A 21,527-nucleotide genomic window follows, 5' to 3' on the forward strand; every position below is an offset into this window, starting at 1 on the left:
GGTACAGTCACCCTGAAGTGGATTCCCCCCTTCTTTCAAACAGAAATAAACAGTCTTGAGACAATCACCCCATTCTTACTTCAGGTGCTCTCACTTGGCCTTGGTTTAAAAAGGAAGGTGATGGACACTTAGTTTGGCAAATGGAAACAAAGTGAGCAATGATGCATGTGGTGTTAGGGAACTGAGGGCAGCAGAGAATGAAAGCTAGAAACAATCACTTCGGTCGCCCCTCTCGGCAGCAGAACCCATCTTGTTTCCATACTAGGAATATTACAAAGGCAATCCTGGGTCTGGATGACCAGAGAAGCTATAGTGAAATGCAGAAACTTTAGACAAGACCACTGATGACCTCCGTGGTGTCACAAAGCCAATCTAACTATGCAGGAACTCTGGAATCGGGTCCAGATGATGCAGAAGTTCCACAATGGTAAGATTTCATCATGGGTTCTCACGTTGCATAAACCTGCCTGCTGCTTCAGCACAGTGGCTTATTTTTCCAAACAGGAAATAAGAGAACTCATGGGCTGTTTTAATGTTCGTTTTACCCATGGTCAGCTGTTACGCCATCTGATCCCAGACAACTAGTCCCACCATGGATAAACGGAGGTGGCAGCAAACAGAAGGCAAGAACAGCAACCCTGACCCCATTCTTGGCAATGACGCCCATGTCACCAACAGTTGCAATGTGCCCAAGTGGCACATTGGAGGGTCTGTCACCGATTGCCTGGGCATTTTTTTTTTTTTTTTGCACATCAAGCAGGTGAAAATCTTTTTCCACACACATTCTCTCTCTCTCTCTCTCTCATTCTCTCTCTCTCTCCCCCCATTCCCTCCTTGCTTTCCCCTGATAGCTTTTAAAAGGCAAGGGGAAGTATAGTTTCAAGATCTTTTTTTTTTTTACCTGATAGACCTCAAGGTGATTCACATTTTTCATTTTTCCCCAAGAATGTAGCTGCATATAGCTTATATGTCCTGGAGTGGGGAACCACCGATTGCCCTGTCAAAATCTTGTTTTAAAAGGGACATTCTTTTTTTAAAAAAAGAAGCTAGAGTCCTAGGAGAATGTGTAAAATATATGTCACTACATGCACACTTCAGAAAGGCTGTCACAGGCTTTAAAAAAGTAGTAAAATTGGAAAATTCAGAGCAAGCCAAAAAATGTGCTTGTGCTCTCAGCAGGGAAGCAGAGAATGAGAGAGTCATTCCACATTGTTCTCTGGCATGTCAGATGGATAATGATAGAAGGCAGGGGAGAATCACCAATGGTGAACACGATTGCCCACCAAGGTTTATCACAAAGGTAGGTTGGTGCAATGTGTGAATGTGCCCAGTGAAGCAGTGGGTGATGCAAAAGACTGTGTATGGAAGTCCAGGGAAAGCAAGGATGTTAATTAACCCAACATGGAGAAAATTCAGATTCTAAGCTGTCCCTAAGAAGGCAAGGCACAGGAGACACAAGGGGAAGACAGTGGCATACATTGCAAAATAGAAACTTGTGTTGTTCCAAAAATGTCTACTACAGTTATTCAAACTTTCTAATCAATTTGATGGAAAAGAAATAACCTTCAAAAATGTTTGGAGAGAAAATTCAGAGGGGGCTACCTGCACATCAGTAAAAACCTCTGTGAAATAAGAAACCTTCTTTTCACAAAAGTTTCTCCTACAGATCACTACGTGCAACCTGTTAGGGAGGCCCAGAGTAATGGAGACATGTGTAATGGAAAGAAAAAAAACACACACAACACCATCGACCACTTCTAAATGGTAAGATAAATTCCATTCTATTAAGAATGCAGCTATTCCCACGTTTCACAGGTATCATATAAAGACCCATTGATCTGTACAAGCTTTTGGACTAGAGACAAATATTTATTTTGTTTCTAATGTAGTGATTTTTCATTATATTTTATTGTATAATTTGTAATTTTAGAGTTCTGATTTTAATGGTGTTCATGTATTCTTCCCTGGCAAGAAAGAGGTGTGTGTGCACAAGCACCCGCGTGCAAACAAGTGTGCATATGCGTAATATGTGAAACTCAAAAGAAATTCTAAAGTGCATCAACCATGAGACAAAACAAAACAAAAACCAGTTTCACAGAAAAAGGTAGCTTTCAGGAAATCGAAACATAGGTTTTGGCACAATTTCAACAGACTAAAATGTTCAAGGGCCTTTTTCTTTCATAAGAATTTAATTTTAGAATAGCACTTTTTTCTGATTTATTCTTGTTTTGATTTTTAACAAGGCCTCTTTTAGACATAACTCAGTGCTTTAACTCAGAAATAGTTCCTAAATTTCTTTAACTTAAAACAACAACAACAAGGGCAACAACCCACAAGCCAATCATTGATTTAATCGGTACTGATAACTTTAGAAAATCATCATGAGAAAAGAAAAGAACTAATTCCTGGCAAGAGGAGGAGTACAGTTCCGTTCCACGGACTGGCGCTTAGGGGATAACTGTGTAAACAAACTCTCAGATTGAATTTCTTGCCTCTTCTGAAAAAAATGCATTCGTGACCTGAGTTTTCATTCTCTACTTGACAGTGATACATGAGGGTGTGATGCTCCTTAGACAAGCAGAATCAGCTTCTTCTCTGTGCCCAAGAATGCACCTGACAACCGTGACCACAAGTATTGCCACTACCATAGATTACATGGGTGATAGTCAGATGGAGACAGAATGACACACCACCACAAAGCAGGCCTTTCCCTTCTCTCTATCCACAGCCTTTCTTGCTTTCACAGGTTCCAGTGATATGAACACTAGTTTTCCTTGCAGGTACAGTAGACAATCTGTCAGGCCACTCTGTCCTTGAAACTAGAGCACAATGTAATGAACTCAGAGAGAGAGAAAAGCAACTTCTTTAAACAGTTTTAAAATGCCCCTTTGAGTTTGTGCTTAGCAAAAGCATCAGGACTTTTATATGTTTCATTAGGTAAGTTTCATTTATTGCATCCTATTTAGCAGTTGATAAATGCTGACTGCCAGTCAACTAATACACAATTTGGTTTATAGTTATCTATATAAATAATTAGATAGATAACTATTATAAGTACACACAGATGGAATTTTCCTATCAAAAATGGGTCTCCAGATAGCAGGCAAAATTTTGCAGGATCCAAGACATATGTTTTATCAAGTGCCCTTTAATATTAGCTTATAGGTTGATGAAATTGCAGTAATCTTTAATAAAACAGCAAAATAGTTGAGAACTACTTATACTGGGTATACCCTAACCCTATATCTTACAGAATTCAAACATGTTAACTTCTCAAATATAATAATTAGCAAATCAGCCTTCAGACTGTTCAAATATAAGACCTACGTTTAACACCAGGCTGATAAGCAAAAATAAAAATAAGAACATCACAATAAAAACAGTAACAATAGCAAATAAACAACCATAATTAAAAAAACTCCAAGACAACTAGTCAAATTGTTATACAGGAACAGCAGCAGCATCTAATAAAACCCTATTAAAACTACAGTCATAACTATTAAAATGCCTGGAAAATAAAAAAGGTTTTCACCTGACATTGAAAGAAAAAAAGAGTAGGTGCCAGGTGAACCTCTTTTGGGCAGCACATTCCAAAAATGGGGTGTCACAAATGAGAAGGCCCTTCTCCTAGTCATCACCCTGCTAGTGGGCAGGGTCTCCTTCACATGGTCCCCAAAGGATGATCTAAAGGCCAGGTACATATGGGGAAAAAGACTTTTTATCAGAAGCCCTATTTTTTCCTTTCAAGTGCAACTGCATTTCTTCTTGCTCTTTGCATTTCTTCTTGAAATCTTTCTCTTTTGAAACACACACACAAACAAAACCCAAGTAACAAAAGAAGATAGCAGTCATTCCTGGAACCAACAAAAAAAACTTCCTTAGGTTTCTAAAGGTCAATGTCTTATCTTTAGTATTTGCTTTAGAACAGGGTTGCATCAACTCAGATGTTAAAGACATTTCAAGCAACATACATACATGAATAGTTACCAACTAGCTGTACAACTGAAAACAAATATCCATTTGTTCTGAAAAGTGGAAGGAAAATTTTTCAGATTGTTGACTAGAATTAACAAAAGCTATTTGTGTCCCATTTCCTGCCATCTCATGCAACTCTCTTTTGTACCCACATACCAGTTCTAGGCTTGAAGAAATTCCCAGGACTCCTTTATTCCTCTCAAACATTCTTTTCAAACACCAAACCAAACCACACCACCTGGCATTGTCAGATAATGATAGGGATGAAAATTACTCCATACGGAACACTAGGAAATAATGTGGACCTGACTCATTTTGTATTCAGAAATCTGTGTGTTTTATGGCTTGTGATCCATTCTGTGGAACTGCAAAATTGTGTCTGATGAAACACACAATTGATTTTTTAAAATGTGTACATTTGAAACACTATAAACACTTTAAAACACTATATGGATTTATTTCCATTCCTTAAAGAATATACACAGCCATGGAACAGTTTTGGAACTGGAAAATAAAGGAAGTCCACAGAAAAGGGCTGGCAGATTCATCATCACTAGCTTCAACTCTTCTTTTGTGCAAGGGTTCTATAAACTGACATAACCTTAAAATGAGAAAGGGCCTTTTTTATCTTTACTTCTGAGAAACAGCAGGTTGCATTGAGAAAGCTGGGAGCTGCTAGAATCTCACAGAATGGAACTTTCACCTTCTTGCTCCCCTCTGCAGCCCGCACAGAAATAAGGAGCAGGCTGGCCAATGCCAGGCAGAGCACTAAGCAAAGAACTTCTGCTTCTTTTTCACCTGAGCTAGGATATCTTCAGCAGTGCAAGCCCTTTGTGGTTGCTGTGAGGATATAATAGAGTGGAAGATTTTCTCCATTTCCTCGAGTTTCTTGCAAGAGGAAAAAAGGAAGGGTACAAACAAACAAACAAACAAACAATCAAATGTCTACTCAGAGTCAAATGTTCCTATGACGTAAAATACTGTAGCTGATGTTGAGAACATGCTTCTAGCTTTCCTGCATGTACTCCATCTAACCCAGTTCACAGTACCTGCTCTCATCTTCTCCATATGAATTGGGCTCTGGAAAGAATGTGAAGGTGTTTCATGGGCAGTCAGGAGCAAGTCCCCATGCCAACACATACTGTAATTAAAAGTGTACATTAAGAGTTTGTACCAAAGTGGAGGGGTGGAGTTATCTGATGTTTGCAGAGAAGGAAAAGAAACTCTGCTTTGTACATATTTAGATGTGTAGCTTTCTGGATACTAATAAAATCTTTAATGATTCAGAGAAAACTCAGTTATATCAGTTTATATTCATCATAAAACAGTAATACTTACAAAAGTTGCATTTTCCAGCAATAATGTAGTTGTATTTGTTTCTACATTCAGTTTAACAACATGTCCATGCCTGTTTTTATACACCACTTCTGTATCTGTTAATAGAAAAAATGCATTAAGGATTAGCTAAGGCAAAACATTTCATGCAATAACTCCTTAGTTAATGGAACTGTTCAATGAAGAAAAGTGATGTCCATTCAATACATTAAAATGTGCTTAGATTGAAGTAATGACTTCATTAGCAGCATTGAATTTCGTGGATAAGTCCAGAGATAATTGGAAACTCTCAGTGCTTCTAGTCTTCCTGACCTCACTAATGGAGGAGGTTTCACCACATCAGCATAGCCACATCTTACTCCTTTGTGTAAAACAAGACCAATTGTCCCATGGAAAAGCAGTTGCACTGGCCATGATGTCCTAACCTTGAGACCTTTATTAGTTTTGACCTTCGTGGTTGTTAATTAAGTGTCCTGTGTCCAAAGAATAGAGTCCTTGGACACAGGACACTTGCCCCAGGAAACAGTAACATAAACAAATATTTGCAAGAACTTTTAGCTATTTCATTAACTTACTGCTCAACTTCTAAAGAGGAAAATCATTCATGAAAGATGCCTCAATGCTTCTGAATGAGTTAAGCTCTGGTTATACTTCCAAACAATTTATATCAACCATACGACATTGATGCAAAATGAAGAAGTACAAGGAAAAAGCTATAATGTAACAATTTCTCCAAAGAACACCTATTGGTCATGTTCTGACTTTATTTATACGATTTATGAAATTATAACCATCGATGATGGAAATGCTTCCACTGGGCTACTCCTACCATCCTGCAAGTCTCCTGTTTGATGCCTCTTAACAATCACTCCCACCTGGCTCCTTCTGTAATTGGAAGTGGCTATATGAGCTGGGGACTCATAATTTCTGGTTTAGTTAGTTTGACATCTAGATGGAGAACTCTGGCTCTTCTATGCCTTGAGATGTCAGAAAGGCAAACCAAGAACAAACCTTGGCCTCATGATGTACTTGCTGTGACAGAAACAAGCCAGAATTCTTAGCACACTCACTGACATGAGAGACCAGCACTGACATGCAACAGTGCTGGTGCACTGTTCATAGAAAACAACAGTGGTGGTGCTGGTGCTGCTGGTGCTGTTCTAACCAGACCAGCACATAAACAAGCACTACATGTAAATATTGATTGTAGTCGAACTTTCTGACAGTATCATGTTGCCTCATGCCACCTTTGTTATTTTATTCAACCCGTTATCAAACTCTCCTGTTATGCCTTGTGGAGTAGGGTGGGAACCCTAGTTCAAGGCAATATCCATGATGCCTTCCCACTCCCCGTAAGTATGTCTGTGGCCAGAACACTTTCTTTCACCTTTACCAAAGCCTGTGGGATGACAATATTCCATTGCCTTTTACAGAGGTGGGGGAAAGTGTTTCCTGCCCCTGCACAAAAATAGCAGAAGGAGGGACAAGAAAAATGAGAATCAACAAAATAGCAGCAAGAAAAGCAAGGAGCTAAACAGCAGCAGTGCTCCCAACTTCATGGCAACTTGTGCTAACATCTGGGAGACATTTGCAAATGCCATATGTGCTCGTGGACTTTCAATTGGATGTGTTTAGGTTGTCCTAGTTCCAAATTCTAGCCAAACCTAAGCACAATCAATGGAAAAGAACTGTACATTCCTCCCCAATTTACTCTTGCTCCCCTTCTGTAATACTCCACCTCTCCCTTTTAAGATTCTTTATTTGGGTCATGCCCCACAATTTCATTGCATTCCCACATCACCCCCCTGCAATGTTATCAAAAGATTACGACACCCTCCCCCAGCAATTCTCCAAAAGATTAGGACACCCTCTGGCGCAGATTTAGGAGACACACAGCTGACTGGAGAGCATAGCAAATACAGGGAGAAAAGAGAGCAAAGGGAAGACTGCAAGACTGGATTTAACCTTTGGGGCAATCCACTGTCCTATTTGATTCTGTAAAATCTCACTATATTAAATAAATGAATACATAACTCAATAAAATGTCAGCCAGCCATATTAGTCATTTTATTTGTCTCAGAGTTAATTAAAAATGACACAATTAAAGATAACATTGAGTAGTTTTCAAAATCAACTTAATTTAAAAGTTACAAATGTCTATGCCCAGATAGTTAAGACAGGAGTTTTAAAGGGGATAACCGGTTAAAAACTAAAAATAAGCTTTTACTTATTCAGAGGTAGTGCCAGTGACTGATTACTGGCCCCTCCAAATACCCTAAAGGGCAGCCTGGTGTTTTGAAGTACAGCTGCCATCAACTTATGTCACATGTTTGTGCTTGTGGGAGTCAAAGCGCAAAACATCTCAACAGCACTGGTTTGCCAATCCCTGCTCTTTCGGTTCGCTGACATCATGCCCTGCCTCTCTCTAGCTACCGCATGAGTCACTGATTTACATGAAGCATCTTGGTCTGATTAAAAAAGACAGTTCTTAGAAAATCAACAATTATTTGTTTTCTAAATTAGAACAGATATGGCTTCCTTATGGATGCTGTGTTTTTTAACCTGAGGGCCCATTTATTTTCTGCTGTTCAGGCTCATAGGTGAGCTTCTAAAGGAATGGCAGCTTTGTGACAGTATGACAAATGAGGGTCACCACCTCTAAAATTGTGTTCACTGTTAACAATAAAAAGCAGAAGGCACAGGGCTAAAGTGTGGCTGGCCTCCTCGGTATTTCTGCTCCAAACACTTCTATTCAGAATTAGGGACAATATGCCACAACATGAAAAGGTATCCGTTGTCTCCCCTCTGCTGCCAGCCCCATTTTGTGTTTTCACATGCACAAGTCCAGAATAAACAGAAGAACAAAAGTGCATTTTCCAGAAGGAATACTTAAGGACAGATTATCTTTTGAGTTACATCCATGTGACCCACTACAGAAGCATCTTTTTGAAAGGCAGCTATACAAGCATATTAACATGAAAGTCTGGCCATTGTTTAACTGTTTTAAAATCAGTACAGAATCTGTGATATATTTTAAACTCATTTTAATTTGTTCAGATAGCACTGGAGAAGAATTTTCTTCTCTGTTTGTCATTTTACAAGAAATATGGCAACCCAAATACAGGATATGGAAATAAATATTCTGGACAATCAATGTTAGTCTTCAAACATGTGTAATTTGATACTAATGCTAACATAAAATACTAATGCTAACATAAAATACTAATGCTAACATAAAATACACAATGCAAGTCACATTGGTAGAAGCAGAACCCTGCTTTAAGACCAGCCACACAGGTGGTGGGCAATATGTAAGCAAGAAAGTCTCAATACTTATGCCTGTCAACAGTTGGAGTGGCTTCCTGTTGGTCACCAAACAAATGTTCAGTGTGAGATAGACTTAGGGCAGAAAGAAAGCAGGCTGGAATTCAGCAAGCTGAGCCAAGGAGTTCCAACAAATTCCCAACCCCAAATCAGATTCCTTACACATTGCTAGTGTAAGCGACGTGTAGAGAAACACCAATAGCATTTGCCGATATGATGGATTTTCTAAGGAAACACATTGTACAAATACACACTGATTGGATTTACTTGACATGGCAACCTCATTGGGTTATCAATAATGGGTTTTTCACTAATTCACACAAGGCAGCTTGTTTATGACCAGTGAGCCAATATGATAACCCAGGGGTTGCTATAAGGATTGTTGTACCTACAGTAGATTGCCATGTCATCTAAAACTGGACAATGGATCCCATGATACAGGAAATAATCCAAATCAACTAGCAAGTGGTTCGATAGATTGGCAAGAAGTCCACTGACAACTGTCAGCAGCTGTTAAACTGGGGATAATAAAAGCTGGCTGTCAAAAAAGTTTTCTTGATTTCCAGGAAAAAAATGGGTAAAAGCTGAAAAAAACAGAAAACAGGGTACAGGAGACAATTCTGTTCTGCCATGGTATCCCACTGGACACTCTTGGAAGGAGGAAAAGAGAGGCAGAGAGCCAAAAATCTACTTTGTTAGGCACACTGTGTGTTTGCAAAACAGGCTATTCATTGTGTAATATTACCAGTGTGGGTTGGCATGATGTGCAAATATACCCACTTCTGGAGTGGTACTGCGGATCACTTATGGCTGCCCAATTGAATTTACATTAATCATCGATTAAATGCATTACTTTATGGATTGGATCCAGATTCAGTCATTTGTAGAGCAGACCCACTAGAAATAATGAGGTAGGTAAATCATAACTAACTTAAGTCACCTTTATTTTGGTAATTATACCCTAAGTAAAACTAAATATGGATCCACCCATGAGCCCTACTCAATTTAACTCTGGCACTAAGTGAGCTAAGCTTCAGCAATATACAAGTAGGGATTCACGTCACATTAAGACAAATTCCAAATGCAATACGAAATCAGGCCGAATCAAAGCAATGGAGGGTGGGCGACTTACCCTCTCTGAGTATTATTCCAAACTTTAAAGGAGCGATGGATTGTACTGAACCTTCTCCCCAGAATGTATTCCAACCCATGAATACCTACTTTAAAATCCAGAGAGAAACCCTCCACTGAGTCACTGATGTCCAAAGGGAAGCAGCAGCCTGAGAAGAACCTGAGCACTCCTGCAGCTCTATTTGTGCTGCAGAGCCACACGGAGACTCAGGGCCACTGGGGAAACAGGAGGCTGTTCCGATTGTCGGTCTCCACAAGTAGTGCACAGGGAGATGCAGTGAGGAAGAGGAGAACGGAGGAGCCAGAGCACCTCCTTCCCTTCTGTGCTTAGCCTGATTGGGTTCAGTGCTCCTGAAAAGGGCTTCTGTAAGAGTTGGCACATTTCCCCCCAAGCTCTCAACATAACTATCAAAGTGTGGAGGGGAGGAAAGGAAGAGGACTGGCAGATCTAGCTTTACTCACAGTGAAAGGTTTTACCTCATTCACTGTAATTTTTTGAGAAAGACTCTCCTTAAACCCATTGTTACCTGACACGAATAAATAGCAGTGTTCCAAAGTTGGCATGCAGCACCCCACAGACCCTGAGATGGCCTTCCAAACAAACCCAAGTTGCACTTAACACAACATTTGCACTGAGCTCTCTCATGCAGTAGTTCTTTTTCCTCGGGCCAGAGGCAGAGAATGATTGGATGTTCTGAGGAAGCATAATCTCCTCAAAATCAGTGCTCCTTCAGTATTGTTATAATCTATACACTAATTCCCCCCATCCCCCCCACACCGCCATCAGTCCTATGAATTGCACAGCCCCATTTTACTTTTTGAGTTTGCAACTGGTGTCTGCCAAATCATTTATGTTTTTCCTGGTCTCTTACAGAAATTCTCTTCCTCTACTTCTTCACCTTCTACCTAGTTCTGTATGTAATGCTTGCTTTGGGAGGTCAGAAAACTCTACAATTAAATCAAATAAGTCTGAAATTTTATGAATCTGGCTTACAAGATTTCCACTGGAGCATGCGTGCATATGTGCATGTGTGTTTTATGATTTGCACAGTTTCAGTGGACTTCTGGAGGCATTTTTAAAATTTTATATAATATTATGCAACTTAAGTTGCAGAAAATACCAAAAATTAAAAAGTGCATTTCCCCAAAGACCAAGGCATAGAGATATACACTTTTCAGTAATTTATGTATCCATGGGGATAATTGCCCATTTTCAGGTATTTATAAATTTACAAATGAATAACACAAAATTAAATTCCCATCAAATAGCAGACAATGGAACAGGAGCTAGTTGATATTCTACAAAATGCAGATGAACAGATTTTACAAGTTACACATATCCTTGGTAAACCATTTTCTCCATTCTGTAACAAAACCACATATTTAGTAGTCTTGAGTATTTTTGTGATTCAATCCTTATTTCACATGGATTAACAGTCTCTGTGGTATGGTTGTAAAGAAGAAACCTATATCTATGCCCAAAGTCAATAATTATATGTATTGATCAGATACATGTGTACATTTACATGTCTGATTGCAGACAATTCATTTCATAAGTCTGGGAATCTGGAATGCTTTGGCGTGACAGAAGCTTAATCATCCATGAATTTTATTTTCATTCTGTTGCGTTTGAAGCACTTATATTCCATTTTCCAGGTATATCATCTCCTAAATAGTAATGTTATTTCATTTTATTATTTTATTTTGTGTGCACGTGTGTATGCCCAGGAATCACCCAAAATGTAATTAGCATTTATATAACATAACAGAATAAAACTGCAGAAAACAAACACCACGGCAAGCCTGAACAGATACAAGAAGTGTTTACACAGGAGTTAAAACATAAGATAGCAGAAGTTGGTTGGATTGGGCCAAAGGCCTTTCTGGTCCTGCATTCTGTTTGCACAGCGGCCAACCCACTGCCTGTGACAAGCCCACAAGTAGGGCATGGATGCAATGGATCTTCTGCTCATGCTTCCCAGAAACTGGCTCACAGAGGCACGCTGCTCTGACACCCGAAGTATTATAGAAGCACCATAGGTACTGGCCACTGATAGCTAGAGCCTCCATGAATTTAACTAACCACTTTTTTACACCTTGACAAATTTATCAGTTATATAGCAGGCTTCCCCTGGTGCTATCCAGATGTTTTCAACTTAACTTCCATCACTCCAGCCAGTATGCCCAATAGTCAGTAATGCGAGGATTGTAGTCCAAAACATCTAGAAGAGACTAAATTAGGGAAGCTATGTCAAGAATGGAGATACCGAGCACAGAGAACATCTTCAAAGCCTTACAACTCTTTTGTTTGAGAAATTTCCAATTCGCTAGTTGAACAAGCTGCACTACTGCATTCCACCTTTGACCTCAGGATCCTGGACTTTTGGGGCATTGGTTAGGACTGTTGCAGTACAATTTGTATTCAGAAGCTACACAAAACATAGATGAATGTTTAAGGCAGAATTGCACATTGCAAATATACCTGAGTGAATTTGTGTTTCCCTGTTAATCACTCTAGAACATATTTATGACTTTTTCACATGTCTAATACAGAATCTGCCAGTTGTCGCTGCACCCACAACCAACCAACCAACCCACCAACCCACCAACCAACCAACCAACCAACCAACCAACCAAAAATAGTACTCAGCTAGCAAAAGGGTAGCTTAAAGTTCCAATGTTATAGGGCAGGAGGCTTGTGTCTTAATCAGTAGCTGTATAACCCATCCTTTCTCACTTTCCATTTATTGCATGTAATAACTCTGGGCAATGATAACATTTCATACCAATATTAGAATACTATAGTGCTATTTTCTGCCAACATTGAATAGTAAGGCTAGAGATAACTAAATTGTGTCAATGCCTTTGGAAGGACAGGACATGGCATTTGGTTGAATTGGGGATAACAAGAATGCTTTCACATTAATTAATTTCTATGGGTCGCTAAGGACATCCAAACTTACATAAACATGCAGAGGATGTGGGCTTTATAGATAATTCTAATGCAGACTTAAGCTAAGCACTATAAAAGCTTTACTGGTAGAATTATTTTTCCTTGTGAGATGAACATAACCCATGTTCATTTCAAGCCAAGGCATATGTTCCCCCATTGAGAAACATAACATTTTTTATGATTACTTTTCCTGTATTATTTTTAATTGACAGTGTGGAGGGGGAGGCAGTAAATAACACTGTTTATTTTAACAGCAAAATGTTAGAAAAAAAATGATCCAGATAGCAATACACTAAATTGTAGAAAAGTCCATTCTAATTAAAGTTGTGAGTAGTTCCTCATCTAATAAACATGAGATACAAAACAAATTTCTGTGTAATTAAGTATTTTCTAATTAATTAAAGGAATCCATTAGGGTATAATCCTATATTCAAAGGCTGCAAACTGAAGGGTCATAGGTTTTTGAAGTAGCATCTTATGCTTCTGGAATACAGGATGCATTGTTGCCATAGAACATATACCAGATAGACTGTCATGGGTACTATGTGGACAATACAGTGAACCTACCCCCCACAAACATTTATTCTATGTTCTGAGTGGAAGGAAGGGAGTATTTTCGAGCCTGTGTCCTGAATTCTTTCATAGGAAACTTTCTGGAGACTGTTTGCCAGTGGCAAATGGAACTGCGGCCAAATGTAGCAGGGCCACTCAAGTCAGATTGGAAACCACCCCACGAGACCTCATCTTGCTTACTCTCCCTCACACAGAGAGCATCCTTTCTCTCAGTGATATTTGCATTCTCTCTCCCCTTCCCTCTCTCCAAAGCTGCCTTCCAAGATGTACAGGAAAGGGGTGTTTCAGGGTGATTCCAACCAATGGAAACAGGAAGTTCAGCCCTTCTTAGTGATGATCACCCAAGGATGCCTCTCATACAGCAACTGGCCTTTTTAAAAGTTTGAATTGTCAACAAGGGAGGCTTTTACAGAGGCTATTTATGGACCAAATAGTATGGGGAAGTTCCACAAGCCACATCCCATTGAAATAAAAGGCAGGAACATCCTTTGTGCCTAATCCTCACTCTGCCACTTTAATCCTGTCAACAACAAAACTTGATATCAGCCCTATAACCCAGCACAAAGAGTTTTCCCATCATTTACTTTAGTAGAGAAATACAGGCTTTAAAATTGTCTTTCATCATTCCTGAAAAAACAACATGCTTTGAAAATATTCACTTTGCCACATTGGAACATAGCTATAGTGTAATTAAGCACCCAATCATATCATACCACAAAACAAAAACATAGTTTTGCCAACAAACCCAAGACCACTTGCCACTGCCTGAAGAAATAGTAAATTACCTTTCTGTATAACTAAGTAAAAACAACTATGGGAGACCCACCCACACTCTGCCCCACATGCAAAAATGGTGTTTTCTGTGAATTTGATCTCTGATTTTTCTGTGATTTGGAAAGGCCTTATTTATTTATTTCTATCCCACATTTTTTTCGTATAACAAACTCAAAATGAGTTATATCATTCTCCTCCTGGTGCTCTCAATCTTCTCCCCACAAGAAGAACCCTGTGAGGTAGGCTGGGCTGAGATTCTACAACTGGCCCAAAGCCACCCAGTTGGCTCCATGGCTGAGCAGGGACTAGAGCTGAGATTGCCACAGTTCCAGTCCCTCGCTCTTAACCAATACTCCATACTGGCTCTCATTTCTTCCTTCTGCTACCATCTCCAATTTTCCACTGAACTTGTCTACTTTCAACACTAATCTCTTATTCAAGTACTGTCAATTTGTACTGTTCTGAAGATTTTTGCAGATCTAGTTCCCTCGGCAACCAATAGAAATTTTGACTAGCAGCAGCAGGAGTTGGCGTCATTACTCAAGGAGAACAATAAAAGAGGCAAGAGTTGAACTCCACCAAGACGATGAAATATCTCTACAAGTGAACTAGGCTATTAAATCATCAGGAGGATATTAAGGTCTGTCAAGAGCTAGTTTGAGTGGCACCGTATTGCTTCTGTTCCTGATATACTACAGGTTTTTCCAGTCACAAGAGGACGTCTGACTTCCTTTATCATCTAAAGACAAGAGGTGACTTGAAGACAACAGATGTTCTTTTTGAATCAAGTGTTTTGCAGGAAGAATTTCAGCCTGTTCCCAAAACTCTCACATCAGTGATAACAGGAAAGGAAAGTTAAATTGCTCATGTAGTAGTGTAGTGATTAGGAGCATGGGACTAGGACTCAGGCGATCTGGGTTCCAGTCCCCACTCAGTCATGGAGAAACTGGGTGACTTTGGTCCAGTCACAGACTCTCAGCCCAACCTACCTCACAGGGTTGTTGTTGTGGGGATAAGCTGGAGGAGGAGAATGATGAAGCTGCCTTGAGCCCTTTGTAGGAAAAAGGCAGGATATAAATCAAAAAATAAATAAATGAATGAATATACTTCCACTTCTTTTCTAATCGCCTTTCTCAAATCCTGTAAAGTGCACTGAATTTCAGAGTAATTAGGAGAAAGTAAACTGGGAAGAATATGACTCTAATCTCTGGAATTGTTGGCCAATTCTGAAATGAAATATATTTATATCAATATCTACTTGCAAATGCAAGAAGGATGTTTTCTAAATGTGTTAGTATTCAACATTTTGAATCATTTAGGTGCAAATAATTTTGTGCCATCCCTGAACAGCACTGCATTATACACAGATGTGTTTAGTCACAGCTTTTGCTTATATACTGCTCTTAATTTTTATGTCAATCAGTGCAATAATGAGTTACAGATAGATGTGTAGAATTACCTGTTTACTTCATAATCCTAAGTAGAGGCTGACATTTACAATTTAGTCTGAAACAGCACCAGCTATTTTAACCATGCAAAAAATTACCAAGAATATTTGTTTTGGTAGATTGCCTGGAATGTTTGCAGCTCCAGTGCAGAAAGACCAAAAGACTTGGAAGCATAAATTGCAATATATTTTTCCTTGTTGAATTTTGTTTGAAATAGGCAGTATAGGCAGTATAGCATATATTAATAAAAACATATTCCTGGAAAGCTGATGGAGAAGCATCGATCTTAGAATGTTAAAGAACACTTTGTATCTTGTGCAACAGCATTACATGATTGATAAGGACATTTTAATTGTCATATTCATGTTAAAATGTTATTGATATAAAAAACAAGCACATTGTTCTCCACACATCTAATTATTTTACAAGATCTTTGCAAAATAACAGGTGTCTTAATGTGACATGAACAAAACATTTTCATTAAATGAGATTCATTATTCCAGAGATATTAGCATACAAGCCAAATGGAAGTATATAAATAACATTATAAAATCATACCATGTTAATGCTTTTTATTAAATTAAACTATGGAGAATTGCTTTGAACTATATGATTTTTCCTACATGTGTTTACCATTATATTTAACCCTTCTTTCATCTTGAGTACCTAATGAAGAGTTTTAATATACATGGAAGGACATGAGAGTTTAAAATAGCTCTGTCTTTGAAAAAATAGCTAATCGGTGTTCACATATTTAAAGCCCATATGGGACAGAAACTAGACACATGCAGTGTTTTGTAGAAGTATTCACTCCACTTTGACTTTTTTACATTTTGTCATGTTACAGCAGGCAATTGAAATGAAATTAATTGGCATTGATACCACTTGTTATATGCAATATTGTAAATATTGTGAAGGTGCAAAATATTTTTAATGTGGCACTAATGTGTGAAAATAAGCTGGCACTTGTTGCTTGCATAAGAATTCAGCCCCATAAGTCAATGCTTTGTTTGTATAGATTCTGCCATGTTCACCCATTTTTTTCTGACCAAATTGCTGCAGCTTTGCCAGACTGAATGGGGACTGTAGACAGCAATTTTCAAGTCTTGCCACATATTCTTATTGAAATTAAACTCTGGGCTCTCACTGTGACATTCTACAACATTTAAGTTCTTGTTCCTTGACTGTGTGTTTAGCTCATTGCCTTGCTGGAAGTTGAACCTCCATCCTAGCCCTTGGTCTCATGCAGACTGAACAAAACATTCAGTACAGAACTGCTCTAGAATCTCTCTAGCACTGTTGGCTTCCTACCACACATACCATTTTGTAGCACTTGGATGAAGTGACATCCAATTCCTAGGAGGAAGGGCAAAACAGCCTAGCTTATACTTCTTAATGAATTATGTTTCGGGAAAGCTGTGGACCCAAGTTCTTTTTCTGGCATTGGAAAGTGGATAGAACATTGGTCACAGAAGCATGAGACCAAGATGTAAATCCCTGGTTAACCAGAAACCTCACTAGATGACTTTGGGCAAATGACTATCCAAGCGCACCTCTGTGTGTGTGTGTGTGTGTGTGTGTGTGTGTGTGTGCGCGCGCGCGCGCACGCATGCACGCCTGTGTGAATTCCAAATGGACTATGAGAAATTCAGATCATAGCTTCATACTAGCACAGTGATCTGTTTATATTAGAGAGTGTGATGTGAATTAATCTTCCATGTATTTATTATTGATTTGTCACACTGCAGTTGTTCTAAGGAACTTGGGATGGCATACATAGTTATCCATGCCATTCCACCTGTAAAAGTGCATGCAATTCTGAGCTCCTTGCATTGTGATTAGTCCAAAACTCTCTTTTAATTATGAACAAGTTATTGTATTAGTATGTAGCTATGTTCTAAATTTATCATGGTGTGACTTCGAAATCTACCAGCACAATTCCCAATTAAATGTTTGCTATAGGGACTTACATGCTAGTTCTTTTCTCTGTGAAAGCCATTCAGATTCTGCAACATATCGGAAAAGACCAGCATCCTGTTCTTCCTGGCATTATGCTAGAGACAAGCAGATCTGGCTGTGAACAGCAGAAACTGGTGACTCTGTCATACCAGTAGCCATTTAAATTTGTGGCCTTCCATCTAGTTGTGATATAGCAATACCAGTTCTTCCAGTAGGTCCTTGGAACTCTGGAACTGAAGAACTATGATAAAAAGTACTATAATAATATGGATAAAAGGACAGCCATGACTCCCATCTGAATGGCTGCTGGAGAAAGGCCAGGTGAGTGTAGATCAAGGACAGACTGGGAAGAACTTCCACACATGAAGGAAATAATGTAAAAATTCCAAACTTTGACCTAACTGTGTACCAAACCCACTTCCATTAATTATTAATAAGTAATGGGACTTAAATTAGTCATCACTACCATAGTCCCATACCTTTTGGTGGGTTTACTGTAAGTACGACTAAGTACAGATAAACTGGGATGCGATTAAGGATGGCAGTTGTGTTGGTCTTGAATGTACTCTGAACATAAGAAATCATTAGGAGCTGGAGAACTTTCTGGAAGGAAAAATTCTGTAAGAAATATTTGTAAGCTATCTTTTTATAGTCATTAAATGCTATTCAGTCACAGCTGATCCTAAGTATCAGGTACTGTCCAGTTTCAGTGCATAATATTTAAGCAACTATTATTTTTATTTATTTATTTCATTTATCCAATGCCATTGCACCTGTAAAAGTGCATGCAATCCTGAGCTCTTTCTACGAGACTAATTAATTTAAAATATTTTGTTACACTCTACAATTTGCTTGTAGACCAGAGCCAAATGCAAATAGTACAAATGCCTTGGGAACAAGATGACTATCTCTAATTAGCATGACCCAGTTAAATAAAATGTTTGCACTGTGTGATATCTCCAATTATAACATTTTTTCATAGTATCTGTTCTAATAATTTATCATTACGAATTGTAATACCTAATACAGCTGAGGTGATAATTGGCAAATAGTAAATATTTATTATTCCATGGATCCTAAGAATGTGTGTTTGCATTGATTATGAAAGGTTTGTACCGTTAAGGTTGGGGTTGACACATTTTAATATGCAATTAAAATACTCCAAAATATCAATATCAAATTAATGTTTCCATGTTCTTTTTCAAAAGTTAATGTTCTTCCATGTTCGACTGCTATGATCCTTTTCATGCACTAGTTATTCAGCAAGCCCCACAAACATCAATCATGCCACACACCATTGTAAATAGATGTGACATGTTATTGAAATAGTCCAGCAACTAGAGAATTTAAAGTAGAAATCAGTAGTAGGTTTTTTTAAAAAATCCATGATGAATAAATAGGGAACCTGTCTTATTAAGGTTTTAGAAAACCCTGTGCATCGCTTAAATTCATAAGAATGGAGCATTCCTCAAAATATTGTCCATGTTCTGTGAATCCTGATAGGGAATGGCTGCCTAAGACAGGTAATGATATAAGCATATTCAGCTGAATGCTCCAATGACCCTCTTTCAGAACTTCACAGTAAACATGCAAAGAACTGTAAAGCAGCTGGGCATATGGACTCTGCAGACAGGGATTGTGTGCAGGCTTACATCCCTTTCTCTGCTTTGTGTTGTAAGCAACCCCCTGCACAGAACTAATACCTCAATCCAAAGAGAGGAGAAAAAGGTGATTTAGAAATGAAATCAGTCTCAGGCTGCTAAGCAGACTAAACGTAGTTGTTCTAAGTGACCACATTTTGAGGAATGCCCAGTTGATATTACAGATAACAAAGAAGGAAGACAAAGTAAGTGATTACAGGCTGGTCTCTAGCATTTTGTTGGGGATGCAGCTTGAAGCTTTATGATGAGCTATAGTATGTAGTCTTGCTTACTGCTTGGTGTGTGTAGTAATTTGCATAATATTGTTCATTATACAAAGCACAGTAATTTTTCTTTGTGGTGACTGGAATGCAGTGCCTCCTCCGCCACTCAACACAGATATATACATATAACTGTACCTTGGGTACAAGAAAAAGGAGCATAACTCTGACAATTGCAGCAGTATGATAACATACTACTTAGATTCCTGCCTTCATTTTTAGAAAGCAGGAAAATAAAGCGGACAAATGTCTACATTAAATTCAAGCAACTCATATCTACCTCCTCTCCTGATACAGAGCTATAATCAAGTGATTACTGTTGCCATTAAACAGGATAGTCAAAAAGTATAAATGGTAAGATTGTGTCTGAGCACATAAAAGGTGGATATGAACCCTTCTGGGAGCAACCCTACAATTTATGGATAAATCTTGAGAACTCATATAGCATACTTCATCAGTTCTGCAGCATCAAGGGTATAATATTGCAGTTCTAAATTCCAGCTACACAAAGGTATGGCGGGCACAGCAATCCACTTTTGCCCTTGCTAAAAATTCTTCTGACTACATTGAACAGATATTAGGGAACACCTAAATGGCGAAGAAATTCATAAAGATCACATGTATGCTATATAAAACTCCAAAGATGCAATCTTTATCCACAAGAGTATTAAAGGGTGCAGTCACTGCAGCAAGATGAATGCAGCAAGAACAGGCTGATCTAGTCTTGCAAAGTCTTTTTTTTTTCCAACTAGAATCCAAGACTCACTAGTATATTTGAACTGCAAAGCAGACATGCATGAGCAAGGATCTGTGCTTACTGATCCTTGCTTATGGAGCCAAGAAGGCAGTTTTTGCTCTCCACTTTATTGGCTTTAGTTAGAATTCTTTTTTCATCTACAGTCTGTTGGTCAAGGGTGAGTCTGAGATACAATTAGGATGCTCTTAGACTTGTTCACAGCTGGTCACGTGGTAGGCTGGCTAGTTATGAATCTGGCTAAGACCTAAGGGAGGGCCACCCAGCAGATACTATAACAGTCTGCAATTGTCTTAGGCAAGATAAATTTGTTCTGTTGCAGATAAGTTGTATGAGAAGGAAACCTTTGATCTTGGAAGTTCTGAGTATCTACTGCCTTGCTAAATTGCTGCCAGCAGGGCAGGAATAGGGGCAGAAGTAGTTTTTGTCTCTCCATTATCCTTTTATATTTTTACCCTCCAGCCAGACCTTTAAGCCCCTCTAGAAAAGATCACTGCTGGATGCCAGAGACTGAATTTCTCCTGTCCCAACAACTCTCCCCTCCCCTTTCCCTCTCTCTGAGGCTACATTTGAAACTTTGAGAAGCAGCCAGTGTGGTTTTCCCCATGTCATCTGAGAAAGATGGGGAAGAGACAAAGGAGTGTCTATAGGCTTGGGATGAGAACTTGGAATAATCCTATGTCCATGGGATGCTCTCCTGGATCCATAGGATTTCCCTCTCTATAAAGATTTGGCTCTGTTCATCCCCCACATTGCATAATGCCTCCTTTTGAATGTTGGGTTAAATTTCAGTCTTTGAAGCAAAATAGTATCTTAAGTGGATGTTTTCTTATTATTGCAATAATAATGAATGACAAATAAGGAAAAAATAACAAACACTAAATAAATTGTGGACTAATCCTTTGAACCCGAATATGCATACTTATATCAACCCTGACTGTTCTTTAGAAGGACAGATACTGAAGCTGAAGCTCAAATACTTTGGCCACCTAATGAGAAGGAAGGACTCATTGGAAAAGGCCCTGATGCTGGGAATGATTGAAGGCAAAAGGAGAAGGGGACAGCAGAGGTTGAGGTGACTGGATGGGGTCATGGGGGAGGTGGGTGTGGGGTTGGGTGGACTCTGAGGGATGGTGGAGGATGGAAGAACCTGGAGAAATGTTATTCATGGGTTGCAAAGAGTCTGGCATGTCTTTGCGACTGAACAACAATGTGCTCTTACAGAAGCCCATCTTTACCTATAAGCTCCCTGTTTATCTCAAGGCTAGAAAATAAAAATGTCTGCTTCACTGTTTCTACTAAACAGTACCATTTCTAGCAAATGAATAAAAGAGACAGCTAGTGGCAGAAAGAAAAGTAAAATAAAAACTAAGCATACCA

The 21,527-nt window shown here is 38.8% G+C and overlaps 1 protein-coding gene across 3 annotated transcripts in view; it reads right to left on the minus strand.

The window, feature by feature from the left end:
* The window catches only part of DPP10 (dipeptidyl peptidase like 10), a 223,470-nt gene that overhangs the window by 146,076 nt on the left and 55,867 nt on the right, over nt 1-21,527 (minus strand). For all 3 annotated transcript variants that reach the window (XM_044438165.1, XM_044438164.1, XM_044438163.1), the window contains one exon: nt 5,314-5,408. In XM_044438165.1, the coding sequence (XP_044294100.1) occupies nt 5,314-5,408 (95 nt within the window). The remainder of the gene's footprint in view (nt 1-5,313; nt 5,409-21,527) is intronic.

Source organism: Varanus komodoensis, unplaced genomic scaffold, assembly GCF_004798865.1.
Source record: "Varanus komodoensis strain SLA01 unplaced genomic scaffold, ASM479886v1 scaffold32, whole genome shotgun sequence".
Classification (NCBI taxonomy): domain Eukaryota; kingdom Metazoa; phylum Chordata; class Lepidosauria; order Squamata; family Varanidae; genus Varanus; species Varanus komodoensis.